Source organism: Pseudomicrostroma glucosiphilum (assembly GCF_003144135.1).
Source record: "Pseudomicrostroma glucosiphilum strain MCA 4718 unplaced genomic scaffold BCV69scaffold_2, whole genome shotgun sequence".
NCBI classification, from domain to species: domain Eukaryota; kingdom Fungi; phylum Basidiomycota; class Exobasidiomycetes; order Microstromatales; family Microstromataceae; genus Microstroma; species Microstroma glucosiphilum.
The window spans coordinates 1,180,505-1,204,014 of NW_020289914.1; the positions used below are offsets into that span (position 1 = coordinate 1,180,505).

The window sequence follows — 23,510 nt, forward strand, 5'->3', positions numbered from 1 at the left end:
CATTCACTCACTTCTTCCGCCTGACCGGTACTACTTGAAGGTACTCTGCCCCGGCTCACTACCTTCCTTTCTTTCTCTTCAATCGTCAGTCAAGGTAGTCGGACCGTCGTCTCCATCCCTACCCTCCAGCCACCGCCTCGTACGCGGCATGGACGACGACGACGCCTTCCTCTACGGAGACGAAGGGCCGGCTCCGGCGCCCGCGCCTGCCGTACAGCAGCAGCAGCCAAGTAAAGGACAGCAGGTAGCCGCCCCTTCTGAGGCACCTACCGCCGGAGCAGCTGCCCAAGAAGCTGGAGCTGGAGCTGGAGCAGCTGAAGATGACGACGATGACGATGAGAGTGATTCGGAAGAGGAAGAGGATAGTGACTCTGTGAGTGAGACTATGCACCGTTGAGGACCCATGTTGAAGCTGCTGACGTCGGGAGGCCTTGGCCCGGATCGCCTACGTCTGCCCTATCAGGACCTCGAAATTGTCATGGACACACCCGTAGAGGCTCAGCCTGCCCCAGCTTCTCGATATGGTGCTCCTCCCCCTCGGCCAGTACAGGTGCAGCAGCCCGGCCCTCGCGTGAACCCTGTTTCTCGCGTGCTCAACCCGACAATGACTTCGGAATACACACCGCTTTCCAGGTCGGCGGCCCTTGGTGGAGCTGGCGCTGCTGCGTCGCCTACCAAAGCCGCTTTGGCGACTGCGCCTGGTCTGCCACAAGCACCACAGCCAGCCTTGTTCGGCGAAGAGAGCAAATACCCTGTTCCACCGATCCCTACTCAGCCTCCTGTCCTGCCTGAAGGCCCGCCTCCTCGGGCTCCGACTACAGCTCCTCGCATCGAACTTTCCCCAGCACTAGACGCTCTGCAGGTACCTGGCACAACGGCTGAGGGAGAGCAGATGACTATCTACCACATCGACCCATCTGGTCTGCCAGAGAAGCCCTGGCGGCGGCCGGGCTCGGATATGACCGATTGGTTCAATTATGGATTCGACGAGGTCAGTTGGAGGGATTATGGGAGGAAGAAGAGGGGTGTGCTGGACGAGAAGGAGAATATCGAGAACCGGGCAAATGAAGCTGGTAGGGCCAGCGAGGAACGGCAACTTCGTGAGCAAGACCAGCCATCAAACGAGCAAGACGTCATGGCCATGATGCAGATGATGAACAACAACGGGGCAGGTCCTTTCGATCCTCAGATGATGGCCCAAATGCAGCCTCAGCAACAGATGCAGTTCATGAGTCAAATGATGGCCAATGGAGGAATGGGACTAGAAGCAATGATGGCTCCTTTCATGCCAACGAACAATGGCTTCGGGCAGCAGACGAATGGCTTTGGCATGCCACAGAATGGAATGGGAGGCATGGGAGGCATGTTTGGCGGAGCAGCAGCTGGCGGCTATCCAGGTATGCAGCAACAGCAGCATCTACTCCAACAACAACAGCAAGGGATGCGGGCTAGGCCTCCCATCTATGCCAATCTTGCTCCTCCACCTGGAGCTCCTTCTGGACCCTCAGGTCTCCGAGCAGGTACAGCCAACGCTGGACGTCCGAGCGCGAGTGCCACCCCCATCCCGACTGGACCATCTGGTGCCGTAAGACCTCCTGGCGGTCCCTCAGCAGGTTCTCCAGCACATAACTCCACAGGGGCTGCTGTGAAGGGCGATTCAGTAGCCGGAGCAGGCGAGGGTGACAAGACTGATGATAACGAGACGACCGAGCAGAAGATGGGCGTGCCGAATGTGAAGATAGAGGAAAATGGCGAAGGAGAGGGCGACAAGACACCTACAGCAAAGTCCACAGGTGAAGGTGGAGAGCAGGCCACGCCCAAAACTGCTGAGGATGGGACAGAGATCGAAAAGGCACAAGGGGACGCGAATGACGCTCTTGGCGCTCTTCCCAACCCTGCTGTGAGTATAAAGGATCCACGACGTGATGCAAGCCCATTATAGCTAACGTCGTACTTCTGTTTGTCACGCTCAGGGTATGGCTCCTCAGGACATGGCCAATTTCCTCGGCATGGCCGGCCTCGACGTCAACGCGATGAGTAATCTTAGCGGCTCTGCAAACCTCGGACAGGGTGGTCCAGCGCCTCCCTCAGGCCCAAGCGGTCGTGGTCGCGGTATCGGTATTGGCGTGCCACCTGGAGCCCCGAATGCCCCTCGAGGCCCGTCAGGTGCTGCCGGTCGAGGCCGAGGCGCTCCCGCTGGTGCTCCTACTGGTCCCTCTGGCAAAGCACCACCCACTGGCCCCTCTGCCGATCGCTCTTTGCCTCCGAATGTGCCCACTGGCCCGCGAAACCCAGGCAAGAGGTACAACGACCGTGATACTGGTCCAGGAGGGGGAGACGCCCTCGACTACGGCGGTGGTGGCGGCGGTGGAGCACGAGCCAGGAGCGAATCCAGAGACGGTGGAGCTCGGGATGTGGAGCCTTCAAGAAGTCGAGAAAGCTCAGTAGCGACCAGCACGGCGTACAACGGCGGCGGCGGATCGAGCAAGCAGAGGAGCAGTGCCAGACAAGATTCGGTACCCGCTCGAGGAGGAGACGATGTTTCCATCCGGGGTGCCAGCTCGGCCTCGAGGTCGATCAGGGGCTCGGCTTCCTCCCGACGAGCTTCGCACCGAGACGAAGAGAACTCGATCCCCGAAGAAGAGAGCTCCGGAGACAGGCGCAAGCGCTCCTCCACCCGACGAGAGAGGGACCGAGACTCCTTTGACGAAGCTGACGAGCTGGACTACTCCGGCGGCGGCGGCGGCGGTGCTGGTGGTGGTGGCGGTGCAAGGGCGTCCAAGAGTGGCGGCACGACTTCCACAAGGGACAAGTCGGAGCGAGAGCGAGAGGAACGTCGTGAGGAACGTCGAGAGCGCAGGAGGGACAAGGAGCACCGTTCCGACCGGGATCGCGATCGTGATCGTGATCGCGAACGAGAGAAAGAGCGAGAGCGAGATGGCCATCGTGACCGCGATCGGGAGCGCGATCGATCCGGAGACAGTCGTCGCTCCGCCAGTCCTCTACCCCGCGGCTCCTCCGTCTCAGCCTCGGCCTCAAACTCTACTACTACCACTGCTGCTGCCAGCAAGCGAGAAAAGGAGCGCGAAGAGCGAAGTGCTGCTCGTGCACAACGGCGCGCTGATAAAGGCGAGGAGGATTATGAGGATGGAGATGACCACACTGCTACTGAATCTGCGGCAACTTCCGTGGGTGGTGGTGGTGGGTCGTCGTCAAGGAGGAAGAGGAATGCGAACGAGGTGGATCATAGCGAGGAGGATGAGGCGAGGAGTGCTGCTGGTGGGGCTGGGGTGGGGACTGGGAGGAGTAGTCGCCGTAAGAGGTGAGGGGGGAGAGAGTGTATGTGCCACCTCTACATTGCAACTGTTGCGGGTGAGGTGTTGATTGACAACCTCCCGAGTTGGAGACTCTGTGCTTCCTTGTGATTTTGCTTTGGCGATTGGAAGTGATATTTGTCAAAAGTGAGGGAGAAAGTGGTAGACCATCTCTAAGGGGCGGAAACCCCAAGTGGGAAACTTGACGACGACAATACCTGCTCCACTCCATCTCTCGTCCTCCTCCTCCTCCACCATCACTGCTCACTCGCCCCCAGCCCCAGCTCCCTCCCTATCTCTGTACACCAATCCATTCTGCACAAGCTGCATCCTGAATGAGAGTCTCTCGGCAACTTCAATCCTCCTGCTCCCCGCCTGGATTGTCTTCTCAAAGAGTGCCTGCCTCTCATCGACGGTGTTAGCGACAATGACCTTGTCTACCCAGTCCAGCTTCGCATCAATCTCCCCGCGCTCCACCAGTCCGAGGACCTCCTCTTCTGTTCGGGTAGGGGACCAGCCAAAGGCGCTTCCCAGGCGGGAGAAGGAGACGGAGGAAAAGGGTGAGAAGAATTGGGTGAGACTGCGCTGGATGATTAGGCGGGTGAGACGGGGGATGTGCGGGTGGAGGTAGACGTCTAGGACGTGTCGTGACTGCAGTCACCAAAGAAAAGAGGCAGGGAGAGAGAGACAGTTAGGGAGATAAGCGATTCAGCTCTGCTCTCAAGTTTGGCCTTTGAGATCTCCATGCAATCAATTCTCACCTTCCACTTGGTCAATAGTCCCAGTCCTTTCTTGTATTCGCAATTCCAAAAGGCATCGAGGAGCTCTTTTGTGTGAGGCTCGTGCTCCATGAACCCTCGCAAGTTGGGCCTGTCGATGATCTGACTCTTGAGAACGGGGCGAGGATATACCGCTAAGCCACAGAGGACGGCATAAAGGGCGACATCTCCAGCTGACATGATCTGTGGGTGGCCAGTAACAAATGGAACGTAATTTAGTACCCAGATTCTAGAACCTCAGCCTCTTCTTTTACACACTCACATGGCTATAGCTGTCCGCCTGTTGAGGATCGGCATCCGCAAAGCTCCTCGCAGCCGTCTCATATCTTCCAAGACCGAGGGCAGCCAGTCCATCTGCAATCTTGAGCTTGGCTTGAATCTGAGCTACTTCTTTCTTCAACCGAGCCTGGACCGCATCTCCGCCGGCTGCTGAGGCTACACCGCCTCGACTGGACGTTTCCGTGGTGCTACCGCCAGCTCGGAAGAGAGCGCCAATAGCATCTCCGCCAGATGTAGATGCCCCTTTGCTCGGTGGTACGACGGATGAGCCAGTTCCTGCAGCAGTGCGGCTGCTACTGCCGACGGCAGCGGAGGGATTGTAGGACTCGAGTACGCCCTCAGCCTTGCTGACGAATGTGGATACATTTGAGTAATTGTGAAGCTCCAGTGAAATCTAGACGGCAGAGCGATAGGAGAGGGTGTTTAATGACGGTCCTCTTGTATAAGTCTCGACCTGCCCCCCTAAATTCACCTCTATGACGTTCAGGCACATCTCGACTACGTGTTCGCTAGTGGAGCAAAAATCCCTCGTGCGCTGATAGCACTTGAGCGCCTCGGCGAGTGATCCTGTCCGTCTGTGATGGTCAGCCAAATCTCGATTGGCCATCTAGTGATGAATCACGATGGTAGGGTTTTCAAGTCAACACCTGTATACTAAGGAATATCTGCCCTCAATCTCCTAATTAGCGCCACTCACTCGAATGCTCTCTTTGATAAGATTGTTTTGATAATTCCTCAGCTCCAGATCCAGCTTTTCTCCTTCAATCTTTGACCGCTTTGATGCATCTCTCACCCATTCCTGGTCTGCAGACACAGTCTGACCGTCGCTGAGCCGCTGACCATCGGCGTTGGTGTTGCGTAGCATCAGGGCTGAGTTATAGGTCGCTACATCGTTTGAGCTCTCCTGGATCAGACGCATCGCCTCCTGTGCCGTGGCTGCTCTGAGCTCTGGCGCAGTCTTGGCGATGTGGATCAGTCTGGGTATCTTGGTGCTGCCTTGGTAGTTTGCGATGTATGCTTCCCAGTCGAAGGGATCTTCTGCGCTGAGGTGGACGGTGAGGTCATCGTGTGTGCCGGAGCCGCTGGCTTCTGGAGCTGTCATCTCTTCCGCAGTGACGAAGGAGGGCTGCTCTGTGCCATCGGATGACTCCATGGAGTGTGGGTCGAGGTCCATGGCTGATGAAGAGGCAGAGGCAGGCGAGGTGTATCTCCTGAGTGGTGATGGTGATGGTTACGGCGGTGTGCCTCTCACAGCCAAAGACGTCGTCCGTCCGTCAGCCGGAACAATTGTCCGTGCACGACACGCCTGCCTGCATTGGCGGAAGCGCGGCTGCGCGGTGCGACGAGGCGGCAGTGGATGGACAGGCGCTTCTTCCCGTACCGCCAGTCCCCGTCCAGATCCCACCATACCCCATCCTTGGCCCCCATACACCACGTACACAGCATGGCGGCGGGAGAATCATCCGCAGCCGCATCGGCATCCAAGGCTGCCTCCGCAGAGGGCGGCGGCGCAGCCAACAAGGGCGCATCGTCCGCCGCGTCCAAGAATGATGCTCCCGTAGACACCCCTTCTCCCTCTGGCGCAGGATCCTCGGCGTCCGGATCCATCACCACTGCAGCAGTGATGGAGTATCTCAAGGCTCGAGGGTTTCAGAGGGCAGAGGCAGCTTTCAAGGCCGAGATGAAGGCCCTCGCCTCGGGCAAGAGCCCAGAGGCAGCTCAAGCCGAGGGTATCCTAGCAGCTGGGCCCGGATCGAATCGTACAATGACACTGGAGGAGCTGGCCGCAAAAAGTGCGCCAAGAGATGATACCACAATGGAAGAGCTGGCAGTAGAGGCATTGAAGACGGACAGGACAGACAGGATACGCGGATTTGGCATGGTCCGCAATTGGTGCGAAGGTGGATTGGACCTATACCAGGTGAGTGGGCTGGGGCGTACATGATTGCATGGCCCAATCACTGACACACTCTCTCGCACATCGTATAGGCCGAACTACGTCCGCTTCTTCTACCTCTATTTATCCATTCGTACCTGGATCTCATCGAGATGGGATCAGAAAGCGCTGCTTTCTCCCTCTTCGCTTTACACTCCTCGGCTCTGCTTCCGCAACAACTCTCCTTACTCTCCCACTTGCGCTCCATCACCTTCGCAAGTCATCTTACAGGTGACGAGCTCGCTCAACGCTTCAGGTCGGAGAGGTATGTCCTCAAGATGAGCCAGACCGTCTTCGGCCTTTTGCTGGGTTGGCTCACTGATGGGACAGGGCCAATGGCAGCTGCTGGCGCGGCAGAAGGCGTTGGAGGAGACACGGCAGAGGCTCCAGCAATGAGGGGCAGACTGGCCATGCTGCGAATTATCAACGAGCGTTGTAGAATCCAAGGTGAGTAGAAGGGGAAGCCGAGTAGCATGCCTCCGGACAGTCGAAGAGGACTCCTCACTGACCTCGCTACTCTGTGGCCGCCTCCTCAGTTCTTCGGGCCAAACCATACGAGCTCACGCCGGCAGCACTCGAAGAAGGAACGGGTCTCACTGGATCCGGCATCCCATCAGGGTCTGCCGGCAAGGCCTCACAACAACACCCCTCCCTGCAAGCCAATGCAGTTTCAGAAGGCGGCGATGCGATTGCCGAATTCAATGCAAAGAATGCTGGCCCCCAGCTGAAGCTCGGTCCTCAAATACCGCTGAACGATCGGCTGAAGGAGGAAGTTCAGCGGGAAGTGGACGATGAGCTGCGCAAGGAGGAAGAGCAGAGAAAGGTCAAAGAGGAAGCGGAAGGCAAAAAGAAAGGAAAAGGAGAAGCCGAAGGAGACGACGCACAAGGTGTCACGGCCAAGGAGGACGAGGAGATGGACGGCCCGGAATCTAGTGAGCGAAAGCAGCGCGAAGGCTCGGCCGATGGCGCCAGGCGGTCTCGATCAAGAAGAGCTTCCTCTGCCAAATCCAAGGAGGGTACACCTGCGGACACGCCGGGTCCGAGTGCGGCTAAGCGGACGGCGTCTGTCGCACCAGTGGCATCTAGCACAATTGCTGGCCAGTCTATCGAGTCGGACTTGCTGCAGCCATCGCTGTCAGACCTGCCACCTCAGCCGCCGCTCTTCCGCACGGTAGACATCATGCGGGAAGTGGCCAAGGTACGCGACGCACGCAAGAGCCTTAGGATTGACCTGACCCTGCTCAACCGAGGTAGCGGTGGTCTAGGAGCTAGCGACGACAAGGGTGTAACGGACACGATGCGGAGAGCAGCGCTTCCAAGCGTCTGCGCATATACCTATCATGATGTCGAAGACGGCCTTGCCTGCTCTACCTTCTCTGAGGATCTGTCATTAATGGCGGCTGGCTTCGAAGAGAGCTATGTTCAAGTGTGGAGCTTGAAGGGCCAGCCACTAAGGAGTCTCAAAGGGGACGTGACGCTCGCTGGCGTCAGGGATGCAAACACACTGAACGAGCAACGGAGAGTAGAAGAGGACCTGCCTACACGCAAGCTGATAGGACATTCGGCGCCCGTCTACTCTGTTTCCTTTGACCCATTGGGCGGTACAGCCTCACCGCCTCGTACCCTCCTCTCCGCCTCGGGAGACTCCACTGTCCGCCTCTGGTCTATGGACACTTACTCTGCTCTCGTTGCCTATCGTGGTCACCAGGGTCCAGTGTGGGACGTCGAGTACGGTCCGGGAGGGATCTACTTTGCGACTGCTGGAATGGACAAGACAGCAAGGCTGTGGAGCACGGAGCGGATCAACCCACTGAGGATGTATGCTGGCCATCTCAGCGACGTAGATGTGAGTACAGCGCTTCGCTACATGAAGAACGATGAAGTACTGAACTCAAAGATGCTCCACTCGTCTCCCTCCCTCCCAGTGTCTCTCCTTCCACCCTAATTCCCTGTTCCTAGCAACCGGATCTTCAGACCGCACCTGTCGTCTCTGGGACGTCCAACGCGGCGCCTGTGTGCGTCTCTTCGTAGGACACTCTTCCCCCATCAGCACCCTCAAGATCTCCCCCGACGGGCGGTACCTCGCCTCAGCTGGGTCCGGCTCCCCTTCCCACTTCACCGGTAGCGCGACTGCTGGTGCGGGAGCTGCTCTGGGTAGCGACCAAGAAGCGACAATTTCCCTGTGGGACTTGGGCAGTGGAAAGCGCGTTAAGAAGATGTGGGGTCACACCGGCCGGGTGCACTCCCTTGACTTCTCAAACGACGGTGGACTCCTCGTCAGTACAGCCCAGGACGGTACGGTGCGCTGTTGGGATGTCAAATCCGCAGGAGGGGCGCGTAACTCTTCGTCCACTACCCTCAGCGGTGTAGGCGTTGGTGGTGCTGCCACTGGCGGGGGGATGATGGGCGAGTCCACCACCCAGCAGCAGCAGCAGCAAGCCAATTCTTCTTCCTCGGACTGTGTAGCCACCTTCAAGACGAAGCGGACACCGATGATCGACGTCAAGATGACAAAGAGGAACTTGTGCCTCGTGGCTGGAGGGTTTGGTGCTTGAGATTTTCTTGTCTCTCCTGCTTTTTTGGCAGTGTCTACAGTGTACTTGTTCCCTGACTAATGGCATTCTTTGCATCTCCGCTACCCGGTCTGATGCCTGACCTCTGATGCTTCATCAATGCTTGCCAACTCACTCTTGTAATAGCACACAGAGGGTGCAAAGCTGAAGCTCGCAATTGATATCGATTGGAGATGGAGGGCTGTGGAGGAAGGTACAAGTACATATTTCATCAGGGGAGATGGAGAGAATATGGCGTGAAGCAGAATGAGAGCTAGCGGGCTACATTAGTGCCACTATCCAAAGAAAGCGCAGTGAGATGTAAGGAAGCCATTCCAAGGAGAAGGCAAGCCGCCCCAATCTCTTCTAACCTCCCGATCTCATGCCACCTTGTTCGCATCGGGCTGCTGCTGCAGGAGCGAGATTAGGTAGCTCTTCTCATCTGTAAATTGCTCATCGTCCTTGTCATTGTGGAAATTGCTGAGGAATTGCACTAGACGATCGCGGTTGCGTCGAAGGATATTCTCTATCACCGCGGGCTTCTTGGGGTTGGCGACAAAGACCTGGTGAGCGAAGCGGAGCAGGGTGAGAAAGGGACACGGGGATTGATCAGTGGATGCTGCTAGCGAATGTTGGATGGGGAAGAATGCTCACCTTGAAGACGTGAAAGGCCTCAAATTGAATATTCTTGCTCTTGTCACGCAGAAGATTCATCATCAACTTGAGGTTCTCTTCGGACGAGATGTACCGCGTCATGACATTGAAGTTCGTCCTATCCAACAGGATCTCGCCCAACAGCTTCAATGACTGCCGCTTGGTGACGTAGTTCGGCGATTGGAGGAGACCGTCGTACATTGTGAAGAAGCGGTCGTAATTCTTCTCGAGGTACTCGGCCACCATTGCCTTGTGCTTCGTCAATGTCTCCTTGAAGTTGGCAAAGGCGTCACAGGATACACCAAAGGTAGTCTTCTCAATGTAGTCTGGGAAGGCGTAAAAGCTAAGAGGAGGAATACGGCAAGGTAGATCAGCCCACCGTGGCGAAGGTCGGTCATTCTGTCCGGTACCACCACTCACCGCTCTGCATATAGTAGTATCTTCGCCAATGGTTCGTGCCGCAACATCTCTCTCAAGATCATCCCTGTGTTAAGAGCCACATCTTGGTTCTCATACCCCTTGAGGGTTGAGAAGATGACATCCGGCTTAGTGGTCAGATATTCCACGGTAGGCCATCTTGACCCAATCTGCCGTCTGAGCAGATTGTTGAAGATCTGAGCCACGTCTTTCTTTGCCTGCAAGAGTTGGCGAAAAGGGCACATGTAAGCAAAGTGTAGGGAAAGGAATTGAGTCTGACCCTGACTGATAGCGCACCTCGAAGTCGAACCGCCAGATATTGAGGACAAGCAGCTGCAGGACGTCTTGGTTGTAGACTTCTTGTGCCAACTGGGCCACCTGCTCGGCTTGCGGCTCATTCTCTCCATCTCCATATAGTATAGCCTTCATCTGAGACAGGTTCTTCGATACGTCTTCGCTACACTGAAGACTCAGCAGCGTTGGAAATTCGAGGGCTCAGTCAGTCTACATCGCATCTGACGTATCGCTCTATTCAATCGTTCCTGGGGAGTCAGCTCACCTTCCGCTGTGCCTCCTGGCTAGCACTGCTCGATTCCAGCCTTCGAATAGCATCTCTGATGTTCTTGACGAGCTCAGCAGGTGTCCTACTCTTTGACTTGAATATGAAATTCATGCTATTGACCAAGGAGGTGGCTGTGCTAGGAAGCGAAGGGCTCAGCGGCGATGGGGATCCTCCTGCTCCTCCACGAAATCCTGAGCCTGCTCCTCGAAGACGAGGCTGCTTCGGTGAGCTGACTTTGGGCTTGGAAGATGCGGAGGAGCTAGTGGAAGAGGAGGAGGAACTGCCGGTCTTGATGTGCAAGGGTACGGCTGATGTATTAGGCATAGCAAATATAGTCGGAGGTGAGAGGGCGAGGGAAGTGGACCAGAAGGTAAGTGGGAGAGAGGTAGGAAGAGGAAAAGGATAGAGAGATTAGTATACATTGACCTCGACTTAACATAGTCGGGCTCGTCATGCCTTGCAACTTCCATGGAAGGGGTCCACTGCAGCCGCACACGCCTCGCCATCGCAGCCGAGGGATGTGCTCAGGGGTTTCGACCCCTTGTCACTTCTACGCTGCCCCTTGACCGAGATTCTGTGACTCACAGCTTTACTTGCAGATATCGAGAGTATCAGCGGTTCCCTTCGTGGTCAGTGTCCGTCTGTCAGAGGAGCGATACAGCTAGACGACTTGCGTGGCGGTGCAGGTGTAAGAGATTTCTTGGAGTATCTCCACGGACTTCTGCAAGAAACGAAGCCCTGGCCTGCGAAGGGTGTGAGTAGACCAAGCGGGAGTGTCTCAGGTTTTCGCTTGAGACTGATTGGGGTCTGAGGTGTATGCTGGTAAGAGGGGCGATAGGGGTGGAGGACGGTCATAGGAAGGTGGCATGGTCCGGGCCAAAGGTGGGCGGGCCGAGGAGGTGCATGGCATGACGACGCGGCGCCGCGTGTTGGACTCGCTTCCTTCTGCCACAGACACACACACGCACGCCGCCATGGCTCGCTGCACCGCCGCCCAAATGTCATGAATGGAGCAGATCTTCATCGTCGAGGTGTATCCTCGCACTCCATGAACCTGGACACGCTCGCTCAGTCAGATCAGGCGCATGACAAGATGGTAAAGGCGAGTGCCAGAGGCAGAGCGCCGGCCAAGTGGCTTGATATAGAAGCGAGTGTGTAAGACGAAATCTACTGGAAAGAGACCGAGGACAGCATAACGCAGGAATATTTTTGTGTGCAGCGGCCCCCCCCTCCTCGACAAGAGGTGCCACTGCGGAAGAGGGAGAAGCAAGAGAAACGGAATGCTTTCGTCTGACCAACTGGCCAGAAAGACTGCACTTCCAGAAGCAATGGCGAAAACAGAGGAGCGATGAGAGCAGAAGCGCGGGGACCTCCATTCGCGGACGCTAGCAGGGAAAGGAAATCTTGACGATACGAGAGATTTGATGGAACAGGGACTGCGCCAAGTGACGAGGGCTTAATTGGACGCTTTTGGTGCACGAAAAGGAGGCAACAGTAGGCAAGTGCAAGCTTGACTAGAACCGATCTTGCATTTCAGTGGGCACTGGTCAGATTCCTGCCGCTGTTCAGCAGCTCTAGAAGGGCAGAAGGCGCTAGCGGCGCTTCGTGCATGCGAGGGTGCGTACGACTTGGTGGCCTCGACGAAGTCGTAGTCGTCGCTGGTGATGCCGACGACGCGGAAGCGGCCGCAAAGTCGGAGAGAGAGCGTGCCAAGGCATCATAGCCAGGTCGCTGAGACTGCGATGCTGGAAGTCGAGAGGGCAGATCATCACTGACCCCGTACTGCATCGCACCTGCAGGAGCAGACCGGCACTGATGATGATGATCTACCAAAGCAGCAGTCGGCCGCTGTGGCTGGTGAGATTGGGAACGACCTTCGCCTGAAGAAATGCCTTGGTGCTGCTGATGAGGTAACGCCGACCAGAGCTCATCGCCTGCACGTCCCTCGCGAGTAGACTCCTGCATAAGGTCCAAAGGCTCAGGACCAGCACTGGCATCCACAGCGGACAGCATGTCACTGAGTGCAGAAAGTACTTTCTGCGACGTCTCATCTCTGGCTGATGGCGATGCACCATGTGCAGACGTGAGTGAACCTCGGCCGTTGCCCACAGGCCGATGCTGTTGGTTGGTCCTATCGTTAGGACTGGCGGCCCACCCCTTGCTTTCCTCTCGCCTCTGGACCCTCTTGAGAAACGACACCCAAATGCGATCGGGAAGTGCGATCTCATAGTTGCTGCGGATCAGATAGTACTGCTCCATCTTGTTCAGCTCTGTAAGAGGAATCCCAGTAACCTCGTTCCAAGTCTTGTTGAGGAAGGTATTGTCATCCAAGTGCTTGTTGGCGATCATCAGTCCAAGAGTAAAGATTTTGAACGGCGCGGCAGAAGGAGGAGAAGCCAGGACTTCAACCGCTTCGGGGTCGATGCGACCCTGTGTGTCGACGGCGATCAGAGGAATGCGAAGAGCGTATAGCAATCCCAGCAAGAACGCCGTAGGGGAGAGGAGCGTTTGAGCCAGAACTTGATGCGCAAATCGACGAAATGCAGGGCTGCTTTCGCTGCCCTGAACAGCAGACGGCATGTGAGCAGAAGCGTCTTCGCCGTCGCGATGACGATCCATTTCAAATGACCTCTGCGACTGGTCAAAGAGAGTGGGTAAGCTGGCACTGGCATGCGTCCACTGCCATTGGGGAGAGACAAGACCCAGGACAGAGAGGACAGAAGCCCGTGAGCGCTCTTGAGATCTGGTGCGCCCCACAGCTTGTCGCGAGCCGGAACGGGTTCTGGCAATGCTTGCACTTGCCGCTCCCTTGTCACGAGGCGACGAAGAGGAAGACAATTGCATCGGACTGCTTAAGGCAGAAGGTGTGGGTTGCAGAGGCTGTGACGACGGTTGTTCAGAAGACGAAGTAGACGGTTGCCGCACAGCACTACCCGGACCACTTGAAGATTCAGAGGGTCGCGAGCCGCTGTTGTGCGAACCGTCCTCCCAGGCGGACCACTCAGCCTCACCCGCTTCGTCTTGCTCGTGGTGGGGCGGCAGACCATAATTGAGCCCGAGAGTGGACAGTAGCTTTGCAGATGCATCAAGGTCTTTGCCGCCCGAAGATGGAGACTGTGGCGTTGTCAGGGGTGTGCTGAGCATCGGGCTTGACAAGCTCGATGTACTAGTGGGCGAGTTGCTGTCCCCGAGATCTTCGCGACGAGCTTCGAGAATGAGCTCAGGATCCAGAAGTCCAATGCAGGCGTTCCAGACGAGCTCGGCCCCAAAGTTGGATATGGATACACCGGAGCGATCAAGAGTGTTGGGAGACGGGGGCGCTGGCGCAGAATCGGCAGGCTCCTGAATCACTTCATGCGCTGCAGCAGCAGGTGCGCCTGCATCGTACTGCTGTTGCTGCTGAGAAGATGCAATGTGTCCTTGTGATAGGTGCGGCTGAGCATGATGGTTACCAGAAGAGGGGGCACGTTGCTGTCTCTCTTGTTGCTGAAGAGATTGCTGCTGGTGCTGTTGGTCAATTTGCGAAGGCCAGTGAGCTGGGACCTGCGACTGAGATCGAGAATGGTGCCGGCTTTGACCGTAGCTCATCGACTGATGCTGCCATCCACCTCGACTCAGGCTTTCTTGCTGACCACCTTCGTCCCGTCCCTGCCAATACTTCTGACTCTGCTGCGGTGCAGGCAACGTCCAATCATAAGTCTGCGCCCTTGCGCCGGCACGGTCCGCAAATTCGGACCGTCTCCTCTCCTGGAAAGGAGCAGGCTGACCGTTGCCGCTTTGCCATGTGTTGTAGTCATGGCGGTAGGAGGGATCTTGCCAGGCGTTTCTTTCAGCAAGTCGAAACTGCTCGACCTCAGCGGCCCCTTGCTGAGACTGTGTTTGACGAAGGTCGTAAGAAGGAGGATTCGCAGGGCACGTCTCCGGCGCACCGTAAGAAGAACGTTGGTAGGGATGCTCTGGCAGAGCGTTCGACTGAGTCCAATTGGCTTGTTGCGAATAGGAAGTGGGCAAGAAGGAATCGGACGATTGCTCAAAGTTCTGCCAGCCCCCGTTGTTGGCGGAGGGTCGGCCGGCGGCAAAAGCTGAACCTGGCTGCGTCTGGTACTGTGGGAGAAACCCTGGCGTATGTTGACCGAAGTGCGAGCGGGGTGGTGGCAATTGCGGGATCGATCGCCTTTGTTGTTGCTTGGAAATCTGATGGTGTAGCATCATCTGTTGTTCGATATCGTAATGATGCTGAGGTCCGGCAGGCTGCTGGTGTGCCTGCTGATAGGATGGATTCGTCATTGCCGCCCAAGGAGCTGTGTAGGGCAGCATCGACGAGAATCGATCCTGCACAGCATCGTTCCATCGTCGCGCTGCTGCAGAGGTGAGTTTTGGAGCGGGCGGAAGTTGCCAATGGCGTCCGTACTCGTCGACGGCGAAGGCTTGCGTCCCATCGGCACTCTGATATGTCGAAGTATGCATAGGAAGTGGTGCCTGCTGAGCGAGGTTGCCGTACGACATGGCATCCACCGCGGGCGGCACTGTCGTGTAAGCCATACTTCGTCGTTGAGAGACTGTCCGAGCCTCGCAAGGCTTGGCGAACACTCTCAGGTGGACGGAGTGATCTTGAAGGCGAGATGATCAACCACCAGACACGCGGTCCGTAGAGAATCAGACTCGAGCGCTGCACGCGTCGTAGTCCAAATGTAGATACCGGAGGGGAAGGTTGAGGCTGCTCGATGGCTGTAGGATGTTTGTGCAAGGGGAAGCAGGTCCCACTTTTGAAGTAGCGGGTATCTTGGCGTCCAAGTCACGAAAGCTCAGTGAATTAGAGATAACGTGACCGAGGGCGATCGATTGAAGTAGTAAGTGTGAAGGTTCAGAACAGAGAGTGGCAAGTGAATGATTCCCTGTTCTGTACGTTCGTCTTGACTGGCTTGGTAGGGCCAATCGTATGCGCGAATGGAGCTACCAAGGAGATCCAAACTTCTTGTGATCTCTGTCTCAGGTGGGGGTGCTGAAGATTCAGCAGGCGAGAAGAGAAGACGCGTAGCTGGATACCTCGTGGAGGCTACAGCCGGCTGAGGAACAACGTGCTCGCCAAAGTCAAGCTAGTCCGGAAGAGTAGATGAGATGCCCGACAAGGTCCACTCTGTGCCGGGTTGCGATGGCAAAGCAGTGACTGGACTGCCCGGGTGAAGTCAAAGGCAAGGCAAGGCTCCTGAACTGCGAACTTGTGCGGTGGCCCGTAGTACGGAGAGTCCTCTTGCTAGCCTTCAGTCTCAGTCTCGGTCCGTGACGTACTCTGACGTTAGGACTGAGCTTTCTTCTTCCCCGTCCGGTAGATGGGGTCCAAGGGGGGAAGTAGGGTGGATGGGTCGAGAGACAGGAGCACACGCCGGAGCCAAAGGTTCCCAATCGAGGAGTTTGAGTTTTCCTTGGCCTGCCTGCCCGCCGCCCGCCTATCGGACCGGGCAGGGGCTGCGCGGTTTCGTCAGGCACAGATGACGTGCAGACGACGGACGTCAGTCACACGCGCGACGCTGCCCTGGTCAAGCCTGTTTGTGGGGCGGCAAATGCAGGTAGGCGCGGCGCGTCATGCGGCTCAGCCAGCCTTGGTGCAGAACACGATCACGCCCAATCGTCTCTGATGGCTGTACTGGACACCATTAAGACTTCAGCATGGCTTACAAGAGGAGATGTGGACGCGAACATCCTACGGAGGAGCAGAATGGAAGCTGTTGCGAGATGCCTCCGTGACGTGAAACCTCTGCACAATATCCACACGAGTGTCGCCGCAAAGGTCCACACAACCCACAGAGCACCCCTCGAAGGCATCGAGGGGCAACGACACGTGCCCTTGCAGTCGTCTTGGGAAGAGGCAGGCCTCCCAATCTGACTGCAAGTGAGCTCTGTACGGCGCTTACAAGGGCAACGAAGCGGAGAAGGATGGGCGCCCGCCAGAGATGCACGTCTCGGCTTGCGATCCCGAAGCTTACGACCTGGCGCCGTCGTTGCATTGGTGGTGATCCATCACCCTCCCGATCACGGCCACGAGGATGGAGGGCCATTTAAGTAGTGCCAGTACCAACGCCACTCCTCCCTTCCAGTCTGACCCTTTCTCCCTACCACGCCTCCTTCACGATCCCACCACCTTCTTCCTTGCCACCTCACCACTCCTTTCCTTCGCCCATCCCCTCTCAACCTAGACACATCTCTACGGCCCTCTTCTGCCACGACACCCACGTACTTATCCTCTTCACCTCTCTTGTAGCGTCAGATCTCTGGAGCTTCCCATCTCATCCCGCGACACACACTCTCCCCAGCCTTCTCAAAATCTTACGAGCATCTCTCCTTACCAATAATCCGTCATTGAGCAACACTCGACGCCATCCCAGCAGCTACATCCCCGTTTCGTCAAATCCTACCCACAATTGGCTCTAGTAATTGAGCAGTACCGCACCTATCATCCTCGAAGGTCATCCCTCTGACGGTAAGTCCTCCGACCAAGGTCCCCGCCGATGTCTTAGATGAGTCGATCTGTCTGACAATGTAGGCTACTTCCCACTACCTCCAACAGTCGCCCCAACTGCCTCACTGCTTACACCCGCGACTGATACATCTTCAGCGGCTGAGCAAGAGCCCTCTCTTTGGACCGACATTTGACTTCTACCCCTACACCGCACGATGTCCTCTACGACCGACCTCCGCACTCCAGTCATCAACAACAAGGACACCCCCGGTACGGCCAAACCCGCTAAGCGTAACACGGCATCGCGCTCAGGCAGCAAGAAGACCCGTGTTCCTCTCAAGACCACAACGAGCTCTGCATCCGATCTTCCCATCAGCACATTCCAGTCACTTTCCGAGGGTAGACAGGACAACCTCGATATGACCGTACGTGGTCGCAAAAGCTCCCGCAGTCAGACGCCTCAGCTCTCTTCGGCTCATCAGCGCCAGGGAGCCACCTCCACTTCAGTCCTACCGACCATTGCCGGCCCGGAAGATGCTAGTGCTAGAATTACGTCAGGCTCAGGTCGAGACCCATCCCATGTCAATCGCTGGAACCGGATGCACGGCAGTACTCCAATCTTGGGTCTGCCTGCGGCTCAGTACAACAACTCCTCCGACACTGAGCGAAGCAGTACCACCCCTATGAAGGTCGATCTCTGGGACATACCCACTGCCGACGCAAGAGACGACACTAAAGCTTTTGCAAGCACTCGACAACAGCACTTTGGCAGCGACAAGCTCTCTGTGGACATAGCTAGAGCCAATGAAGGAGCACCAGGGGTCGGACATTTCCCTTGCAGACCCACTCTCCCCTCTGTGGCCCCCACGTCTGGTTCCGGTGCTGGGCACCTCGCTGACCATCGATCCTCCGTTCATCCTGACATTGACACTGTCGCAAAGGGAGCCACTTCGGCAGTCAACAGATCTCCAGCACCCTTCGCCGCCAGCTTCGCAGCGCCAACAGCGCTGCCAGACTCGTCCACTATGCCGATGCCTGTGGAAGCGATGATCTCAAGCGCCTCTCCCGTCATAGACCCTCGCATCCTCGACCAGGCTGTGCGAACAGTCCTGAGCGAACGTTTTGGAGTCAATAGCCTTAGTCAGTTGCCGCATCCTGTGGCCCAATCGCTGCTGACTGGACCGCTTCCACAACTCATCGCTACCTACCTACAAAGCGGCAGCCTCTCCGGACCTCCTCGCTCAGCACCAGCGGCGTCAACGACTGCTGCAGACAGTGAAACGAGCAGCCACGGAGCGAAAGACGGCCCGCTAGTGACCAGCCCTCAGCATCAGCCGGCCCCTCCCATTGCCCTGCTTCCTGCATCACCAGCGCCCTTCCCCGCCGATGCGTTGCCGTCGGAGATCCAGATCGAGCAGAACACCAACCTCTACCTCAACGGGCTAGGGGATTATGTCACCGACGACGAGCTTCTACGGATTGGCTCTCAATTCGGCGAGGTCATCAGCCATAAGGCCATCATCAACTCCGAGACAGGTCTCTGCAAAGGCTACGGCTTTATCATGTTCGCATGGGCTAAGGATGCCGCGGTCGCCATGGTCGAGCTGCAGAAGAGGGGATACCAGACGAGCTTCGCCCGACACGAGTCATTCAGCGCCAAGCTTCGAATGATGTCCGACGTACGATCGACGAATGTTTACGTGAGCAATCTTCCTCTCACTATGACGGACCAGCAGCTCGAGCACCTCGTAGCTCCCCATGCCATTGTCAGTCGACGAATACTATCCAAGGTCGACGGGACCAGCCGAGGCGTTGGTTTTATCCGCTTCCATACTCGCGAGGTAGCGCAAGAATGTATCGACCGACTACATGGCAAGCGACTCATCGGCCACCCTCACCCTTTGCAGGCTCGCTTTGCCGACAGCGAGAACCAGAAGCGCCTCAAGCAAGACACTAGCCTTCGCAAAGTCTACGCAGATCTAGACATGGGAGTCCTTGCCAACCATCCTGCCAGTACCAGCACTCGCCGATCGCTTAGCCAAACATCTCTTGGCAACCTTGCTCGCACAGTTTCTCGCGGTGCCAACAGCACGGGCATGGCTATGGGCAGAAGTGATCCGGGCTCTCTTGTAGCTGGGGCTCAGCCTGGGAGTGTTGGCGGCATTCCCATGATCAGCCCTACAAGCTCCCTTGCTGGCTTCTACCCTGGGCCGATCGGTGCACCTCCATCGCCGCTTTGGGCCGCTGCTGCTCTGAGCAATCACAATCAGCAAGTCTTTCCACATTCGGGTCACAGTGTCTGGTCTCCTGCGAGTACTGCGTTCCCCATTGCGTCTACGCCTACAACTCCCGCAGCCATGCCTCTACCACCGTATTGGGCCCACAAAGCGACCAGTGCAACCGGGAGTAATGTACAGAGCAACGGGACGCCTTCGCTAAGCCCTTCGGGTAGTACCTCGACTCTGAATTCTCCAGCGGTGTCTCTGGATCTTTTGGGCCAGAGCGGCAGCACCGGCACCCTGAACCCACCGTCGGGTTACACACATCTACCCATGGGAAATGCTGCTCAAATCTCCGCAGCATTCTCAACGAATTGGGCGCTGGCATTGTCGTCTGGTCTGGACGTCGAGAGGCAACTGAGGGAGCTGTCAATTGCCGCGCCGCAACAGTCTCACCATCCGTTCGCATTTGAGCAATCGTCGAATGGTCCGCTCATCAAGGAAGGGCTTCAAGGCTTCGCATCTGCTTCGACGATTGGCAACGCTGCCCAGGTCAATGACTGCCCACCTCCCACCTTGTCATCGCCCGCAGACGGGCTGAAGACGACTGGACAAGCAATGTCTGTTTCGGCCGCTCAGACGAACATGGCCTCATTTCCAGTCGAAAGCGCAGTCTACGAAGCGAATGCCGATGATCTACAGCGTCTGGTCCCTAAAGAGACCGCTCTTCAAGCCTCTCAGTTCGTACGAGCTAGCACCGAGAAGGCTGCCATCCCGATCATCAATCCTGACACTGGCCGAGCGTGGGTAGGTAGCAATCCACTTCCACCTGCTACGTCGAGCGATGATCAGCGCCCCGAGATCGAAGACGCCAAGGGACAAGTGCTCGTTACTGCCTCGGCCTCTGCGCCTATTGTGACAGTTTCATCTGGAGGCGACGCTATTGCTGGCGGCTCTTCTCCTACCAAACGTGCCCCAGGAAACGAGGGTGGGGAGGGGTCGACGTCGGCAATGCCCAGTTCCAACAGTGCGCCTGCTCTCCTCAGCACTATAGAGCAGGACCCGAACCCTTCTGCAGAAGTTGAAACGAGCGCTTTGCCACGACCGTGCGCTACCGAAGTCGTCGAGTGAGCTTCGATGCGGCTGTGTACAAAGACAACATCATCGATCAAGTACACCGGTGAAGCTTGATTCAGCCCACGATCTTACTCTGCATACCATCAATCCCCAGCAGTCATCTGTCACTTGTTCTTAGTCTCTCTCGTGAGTTATCCTTCTTAGGCACCTGTATCTCATACCACCTTTACCATCATATCCGGTCTCGCATGACGCTGTTCTCGGGAAGCACAATTCTTCATCCACACTCTTGCGGTTCGGCATCTAAGCGGCAATTAATGTTTTCTCCCTTGTCATTGGTTGCGTGAGGTAGAGCTCTGCAGCATGAGCAAGACAACATCTTGAGGAAGACTCTCTCAGACGTCCAACAGCGCTTCTTCGAGAGAAGCCTAATGTCGCTTTCTCAGACGGCTCCGTACGAAGGCGGTGCCTGGTTCTGAGCCTGTCCCGAAGCGGCCACATATCTGCCGGAGCCGACGTAGCGGAAGCCTCCGTAGCCGAACTCTTCCTCCGCCTTGATCTGTTGTCGAAAGAAAGAGACGGGTATGTAGAAAGGTCAATATTGCTCGCGGAGAGATGGGGATTTGGGGAGCTTTGATACTCACCTTCTTGTAGATCAGCTGCGAGAAGGGATGAGATTGGCAGGTGGAGAAGAGAGGTCAGTATCAGACCCATGATGGAGAAAGTGTTGTGAGAAGGCCTGAAGTGGGCTCAGGAGATGACTGAACTTACCCAGACTGTGGAGGCGGGGACGACAAGGAACAGAAAAGCGATTGTCAGTGTCTCGTGCTCATCTATTAGGCCGGCTAGCATCGTCGAAGACGAGTACCGGGGCCACAAGCTGCTACAGAGGCACACGAACTCACAGGCGTGGATGTGACCAGGGAGGTACCCCAACACTGTCAGGAGGATGTTGATGAGGAGATCACATGAGCAGCCGGTGATGAAGGCAGCGGCTGCTGGCGGGAAGAGGATGCTGTGGTCGGCGGGTAGGCGGATGCAGTGTCAGCTGGTAGGCAAGCACCAGACGACCCTGCAAGTCCAGATATGGGACCAAGACTCACGCCACGACGATGAGGAGGACATCTGAAGACTTGACCATGGTTGCGTGGTGTAGCGGGAGCTCTTGTAGATTAGCTAAGCAAGTGGTATAGTGACACAGGCTGCCGATGGTGAGGTGCGAGGAGATACAAGTGCCAATGCGGGCCGGAGCGGGAGTGGAGTGAGCGGAGTTTCACCTGAGACTGGCTGCAGCGTGACTGTTGGGCTGGTGAGAAGGCGGGTCTATCAAAGGCGGATGAATCCCAACTTCTTCACCACTTGCTCCTCCACTTTTCATCTTCACTGTCCCTCAATAGGACATCACATTTACTCACATATAATCATGTCTGCTGCGACTCAGAAGGCGCCAAGCGCTGATGCCAAGGTCGGCGGATCGACAGGCCGAAGAAAGTCATCCGTCCTGCGAGCCAGGAGGGGATCTGGAACTGAGAAGCTGGACAGCCATGTGAGTCTGAAGTGTCGGGCTTCCCTCGTTCTGGGCAAGCATCTGGGGAGGGGCTCTATTGGTTTGAGAGTCTAATCCTGAGCATTGCCCGTCCTCCCAAATTCATCTCGTCTAGACCGTCTCGTGGCACACGTCTACCAACAAGCATGAGCGTGGTCCAGGAGCAGGCAAGGAGCAGCTCGAGAAGGAGTACCAGCGCTTCAAGGAGCTCTTCACTTTGACTCCAGACAGGCTTAAGCACATCACAGAGAGATTCGTCGGTGTACTCAAGCAGGGGCTTGAGAAGGACGGCCAAACAGTGCCCATGCTACCAGCCTTCGTCTTCGGCTGGCCGACGGGTGACGAAGAGGGCTCTTTCCTCGCTCTCGACCTGGGTGGTACAAACTTGCGAGTCTGCCACGTCACTCTTCAGGGCAAGGGCAAGTTTGAGATCACTCAGACCAAGTTCAGGCTTACGGAAGAGCAGAAGCAGTGTGAAGGGCAGGAGCTCTTCGACTTCTGCGCTCAGTGTCTCAACACCTTCATCACCGATCACTTCGGATCTGGCAAGGAAGACGAGGAGATTATCCTCGAAGAGGACATTGCTCTCGGCTTCACATTCAGCTACCCAATGGAGCAGAAGGCTATTGACCACGGTAAACTCGTACGATGGACCAAGGGCTTCGGCAACCCCAACACCGAGGGCAAAGATTGTGCAGAGATGTTCCGCAAATCGCTAGAGTCCCACAAGGTGCCCATCAAGCTGACTTCTATCATTAACGATACTACCGGAACCCTCATTGCCTCCAACTACGTCAAGCAGCACACCAAGATTGCCTGCATCTTTGGTACCGGATGCAATGCTGCGTACATGGAGCACATCAAGAATGTCCCAAAGCTCAAGGAGTACGAATTGCCCGGTGACGAAGACATGGCTATCAACTGCGAATACGGTGCATTTGACTCCTTTGAGCACAAGCACATGGCGGAGATCAGGACAAAGTATGACGAGTACATCGATCTGCACTCCAACAAGCCTCACGAGCAGAGCTATGAAAAGATGATTGCGGGTCTCTACCTTGGAGAGCTATTCCGACTGGTCATCTGCGATCTCATCGACGAGGGCGTGCTGTTTTTGGGCCAGAACACTTACAAGCTAGAGAAGGAGAACGTCTTCGACACTGCCTTCTTGAGCTTGATCGAGGCCGACCCTACAGACGAGGTCTTGACCTGCGCCGGCTTATTCCTGCACTTCTTCGGTGTAGAGACCACAATGGAAGAACGCCAATTCTTCAAGAAGCTCGCAGAGCTGATCGGTACTCGAGCTGCGCGACTGTCAGCGTGCGGTATCGCCGCCATCGTGACCAAGATGGGTTACCTCGAAGAAGGATGTGGCGTTGGAGCCGATGGTTCCCTGTACTCCAAGTACCCCAAGTTCCCTGACCGTCTACACCAAGCTCTTGAGGACATCTTTGGTGAGAAGGGCAAGGGCATCGTGACCCACCAGGCCGAGGATGGAAGCGGTGTGGGAAGCAGCATTGTGGCCAGTATGACACTGAAGCGAAAGCAGGAGGGCAAGTTCTCCCACTGTTGATGGATCCTACTGTTAGTGTAATAGATGCAACCTACTTAACAATTGAAGTCCTTCTTGTGCGCGTTCTTCTGTGCTGCCATGGCGACGAGTGTTGCGCCGTTATCACTGGCGTGGGCAGCGCTGAGAACGTGGGGACGCGGCAGTC

At 56.5% G+C, this 23,510-nt stretch overlaps 10 protein-coding genes across 10 annotated transcripts; 4 read left to right on the plus strand and 6 right to left on the minus strand.

Annotated features, from left to right (window-relative positions):
• Positions 1 to 10: 10 nt before the first annotated feature.
• Positions 11 to 3,669, plus strand: BCV69DRAFT_280709 (hypothetical protein). Its single transcript, XM_025491709.1, has 3 exons — positions 11 to 373; positions 464 to 1,900; positions 1,974 to 3,669. The coding sequence occupies exons 1-3, from the start codon at positions 149 to 151 to the stop codon at positions 3,324 to 3,326; spliced, it is 3,015 nt and encodes a 1,004-aa protein (XP_025350256.1). The 5' UTR covers positions 11 to 148; the 3' UTR covers positions 3,327 to 3,669.
• BCV69DRAFT_280710 (PCI-domain-containing protein) lies at positions 3,300 to 5,566 on the minus strand. The gene is made up of 5 exons (XM_025491710.1): positions 5,070 to 5,566; positions 4,845 to 4,979; positions 4,356 to 4,766; positions 4,076 to 4,276; positions 3,300 to 3,965 (listed from the first exon to the last, which is right to left on the minus strand). The coding sequence occupies exons 1-5, from the start codon at positions 5,544 to 5,546 to the stop codon at positions 3,579 to 3,581; spliced, it is 1,611 nt and encodes a 536-aa protein (XP_025350257.1). The 5' UTR covers positions 5,547 to 5,566; the 3' UTR covers positions 3,300 to 3,578.
• Positions 5,567 to 5,763: 197 nt separating this feature from the next.
• BCV69DRAFT_310586 (WD40 repeat-like protein) lies at positions 5,764 to 8,945 on the plus strand. Its single transcript, XM_025494802.1, has 4 exons — positions 5,764 to 6,293; positions 6,362 to 6,755; positions 6,845 to 8,154; positions 8,234 to 8,945. Exons 1-4 carry the CDS (start codon positions 5,817 to 5,819, stop codon positions 8,861 to 8,863), a joined length of 2,811 nt encoding a protein of 936 aa, XP_025350258.1. The 5' UTR covers positions 5,764 to 5,816; the 3' UTR covers positions 8,864 to 8,945.
• A 64-nt stretch (positions 8,946 to 9,009) lies between these two features.
• Positions 9,010 to 10,725, minus strand: BCV69DRAFT_107920 (Mo25-like protein). Its single transcript, XM_025489059.1, has 5 exons — positions 10,491 to 10,725; positions 10,229 to 10,393; positions 9,935 to 10,149; positions 9,515 to 9,857; positions 9,010 to 9,423 (listed from the first exon to the last, which is right to left on the minus strand). Exons 1-5 carry the CDS (start codon positions 10,602 to 10,604, stop codon positions 9,241 to 9,243), a joined length of 1,020 nt encoding a protein of 339 aa, XP_025350259.1. The 5' UTR covers positions 10,605 to 10,725; the 3' UTR covers positions 9,010 to 9,240.
• BCV69DRAFT_107916 (hypothetical protein) lies at positions 10,480 to 11,135 on the minus strand. Its single transcript, XM_025489058.1, has one exon. It carries the CDS (start codon positions 10,997 to 10,999, stop codon positions 10,646 to 10,648), a length of 354 nt encoding a protein of 117 aa, XP_025350260.1. The 5' UTR covers positions 11,000 to 11,135; the 3' UTR covers positions 10,480 to 10,645.
• A 704-nt stretch (positions 11,136 to 11,839) lies between these two features.
• Positions 11,840 to 15,309, minus strand: BCV69DRAFT_107966 (hypothetical protein). Its single transcript, XM_025489060.1, has 2 exons — positions 12,495 to 15,309; positions 11,840 to 12,419 (listed from the first exon to the last, which is right to left on the minus strand). Exons 1-2 carry the CDS (start codon positions 15,033 to 15,035, stop codon positions 12,027 to 12,029), a joined length of 2,934 nt encoding a protein of 977 aa, XP_025350261.1. The 5' UTR covers positions 15,036 to 15,309; the 3' UTR covers positions 11,840 to 12,026.
• A 795-nt stretch (positions 15,310 to 16,104) lies between these two features.
• On the minus strand, positions 16,105 to 16,814 carry BCV69DRAFT_108024 (hypothetical protein). The gene has a single exon (XM_025489061.1). It carries the CDS (start codon positions 16,547 to 16,549, stop codon positions 16,166 to 16,168), a length of 384 nt encoding a protein of 127 aa, XP_025350262.1. The 5' UTR covers positions 16,550 to 16,814; the 3' UTR covers positions 16,105 to 16,165.
• BCV69DRAFT_108025 (hypothetical protein) lies at positions 16,815 to 20,425 on the plus strand. Its single transcript, XM_025489062.1, has 2 exons — positions 16,815 to 16,971; positions 17,059 to 20,425. Exon 2 carries the CDS (start codon positions 17,166 to 17,168, stop codon positions 20,298 to 20,300), a length of 3,135 nt encoding a protein of 1,044 aa, XP_025350263.1. The 5' UTR covers positions 16,815 to 16,971; positions 17,059 to 17,165; the 3' UTR covers positions 20,301 to 20,425.
• A 263-nt stretch (positions 20,426 to 20,688) lies between these two features.
• BCV69DRAFT_245017 (hypothetical protein) lies at positions 20,689 to 21,387 on the minus strand (the record flags this gene model as incomplete). Its single annotated transcript, XM_025490136.1, has 4 exons — positions 20,689 to 20,805; positions 20,891 to 20,905; positions 21,144 to 21,261; positions 21,350 to 21,387. 4 exons carry the CDS (start codon positions 21,385 to 21,387, stop codon positions 20,689 to 20,691), a joined length of 288 nt encoding a protein of 95 aa, XP_025350264.1.
• A 229-nt stretch (positions 21,388 to 21,616) lies between these two features.
• On the plus strand, positions 21,617 to 23,426 carry BCV69DRAFT_292431 (putative hexokinase). The gene is made up of 2 exons (XM_025493796.1): positions 21,617 to 21,792; positions 21,908 to 23,426. Exons 1-2 carry the CDS (start codon positions 21,670 to 21,672, stop codon positions 23,363 to 23,365), a joined length of 1,581 nt encoding a protein of 526 aa, XP_025350265.1. The 5' UTR covers positions 21,617 to 21,669; the 3' UTR covers positions 23,366 to 23,426.
• Positions 23,427 to 23,510: the final 84 nt, after the last annotated feature.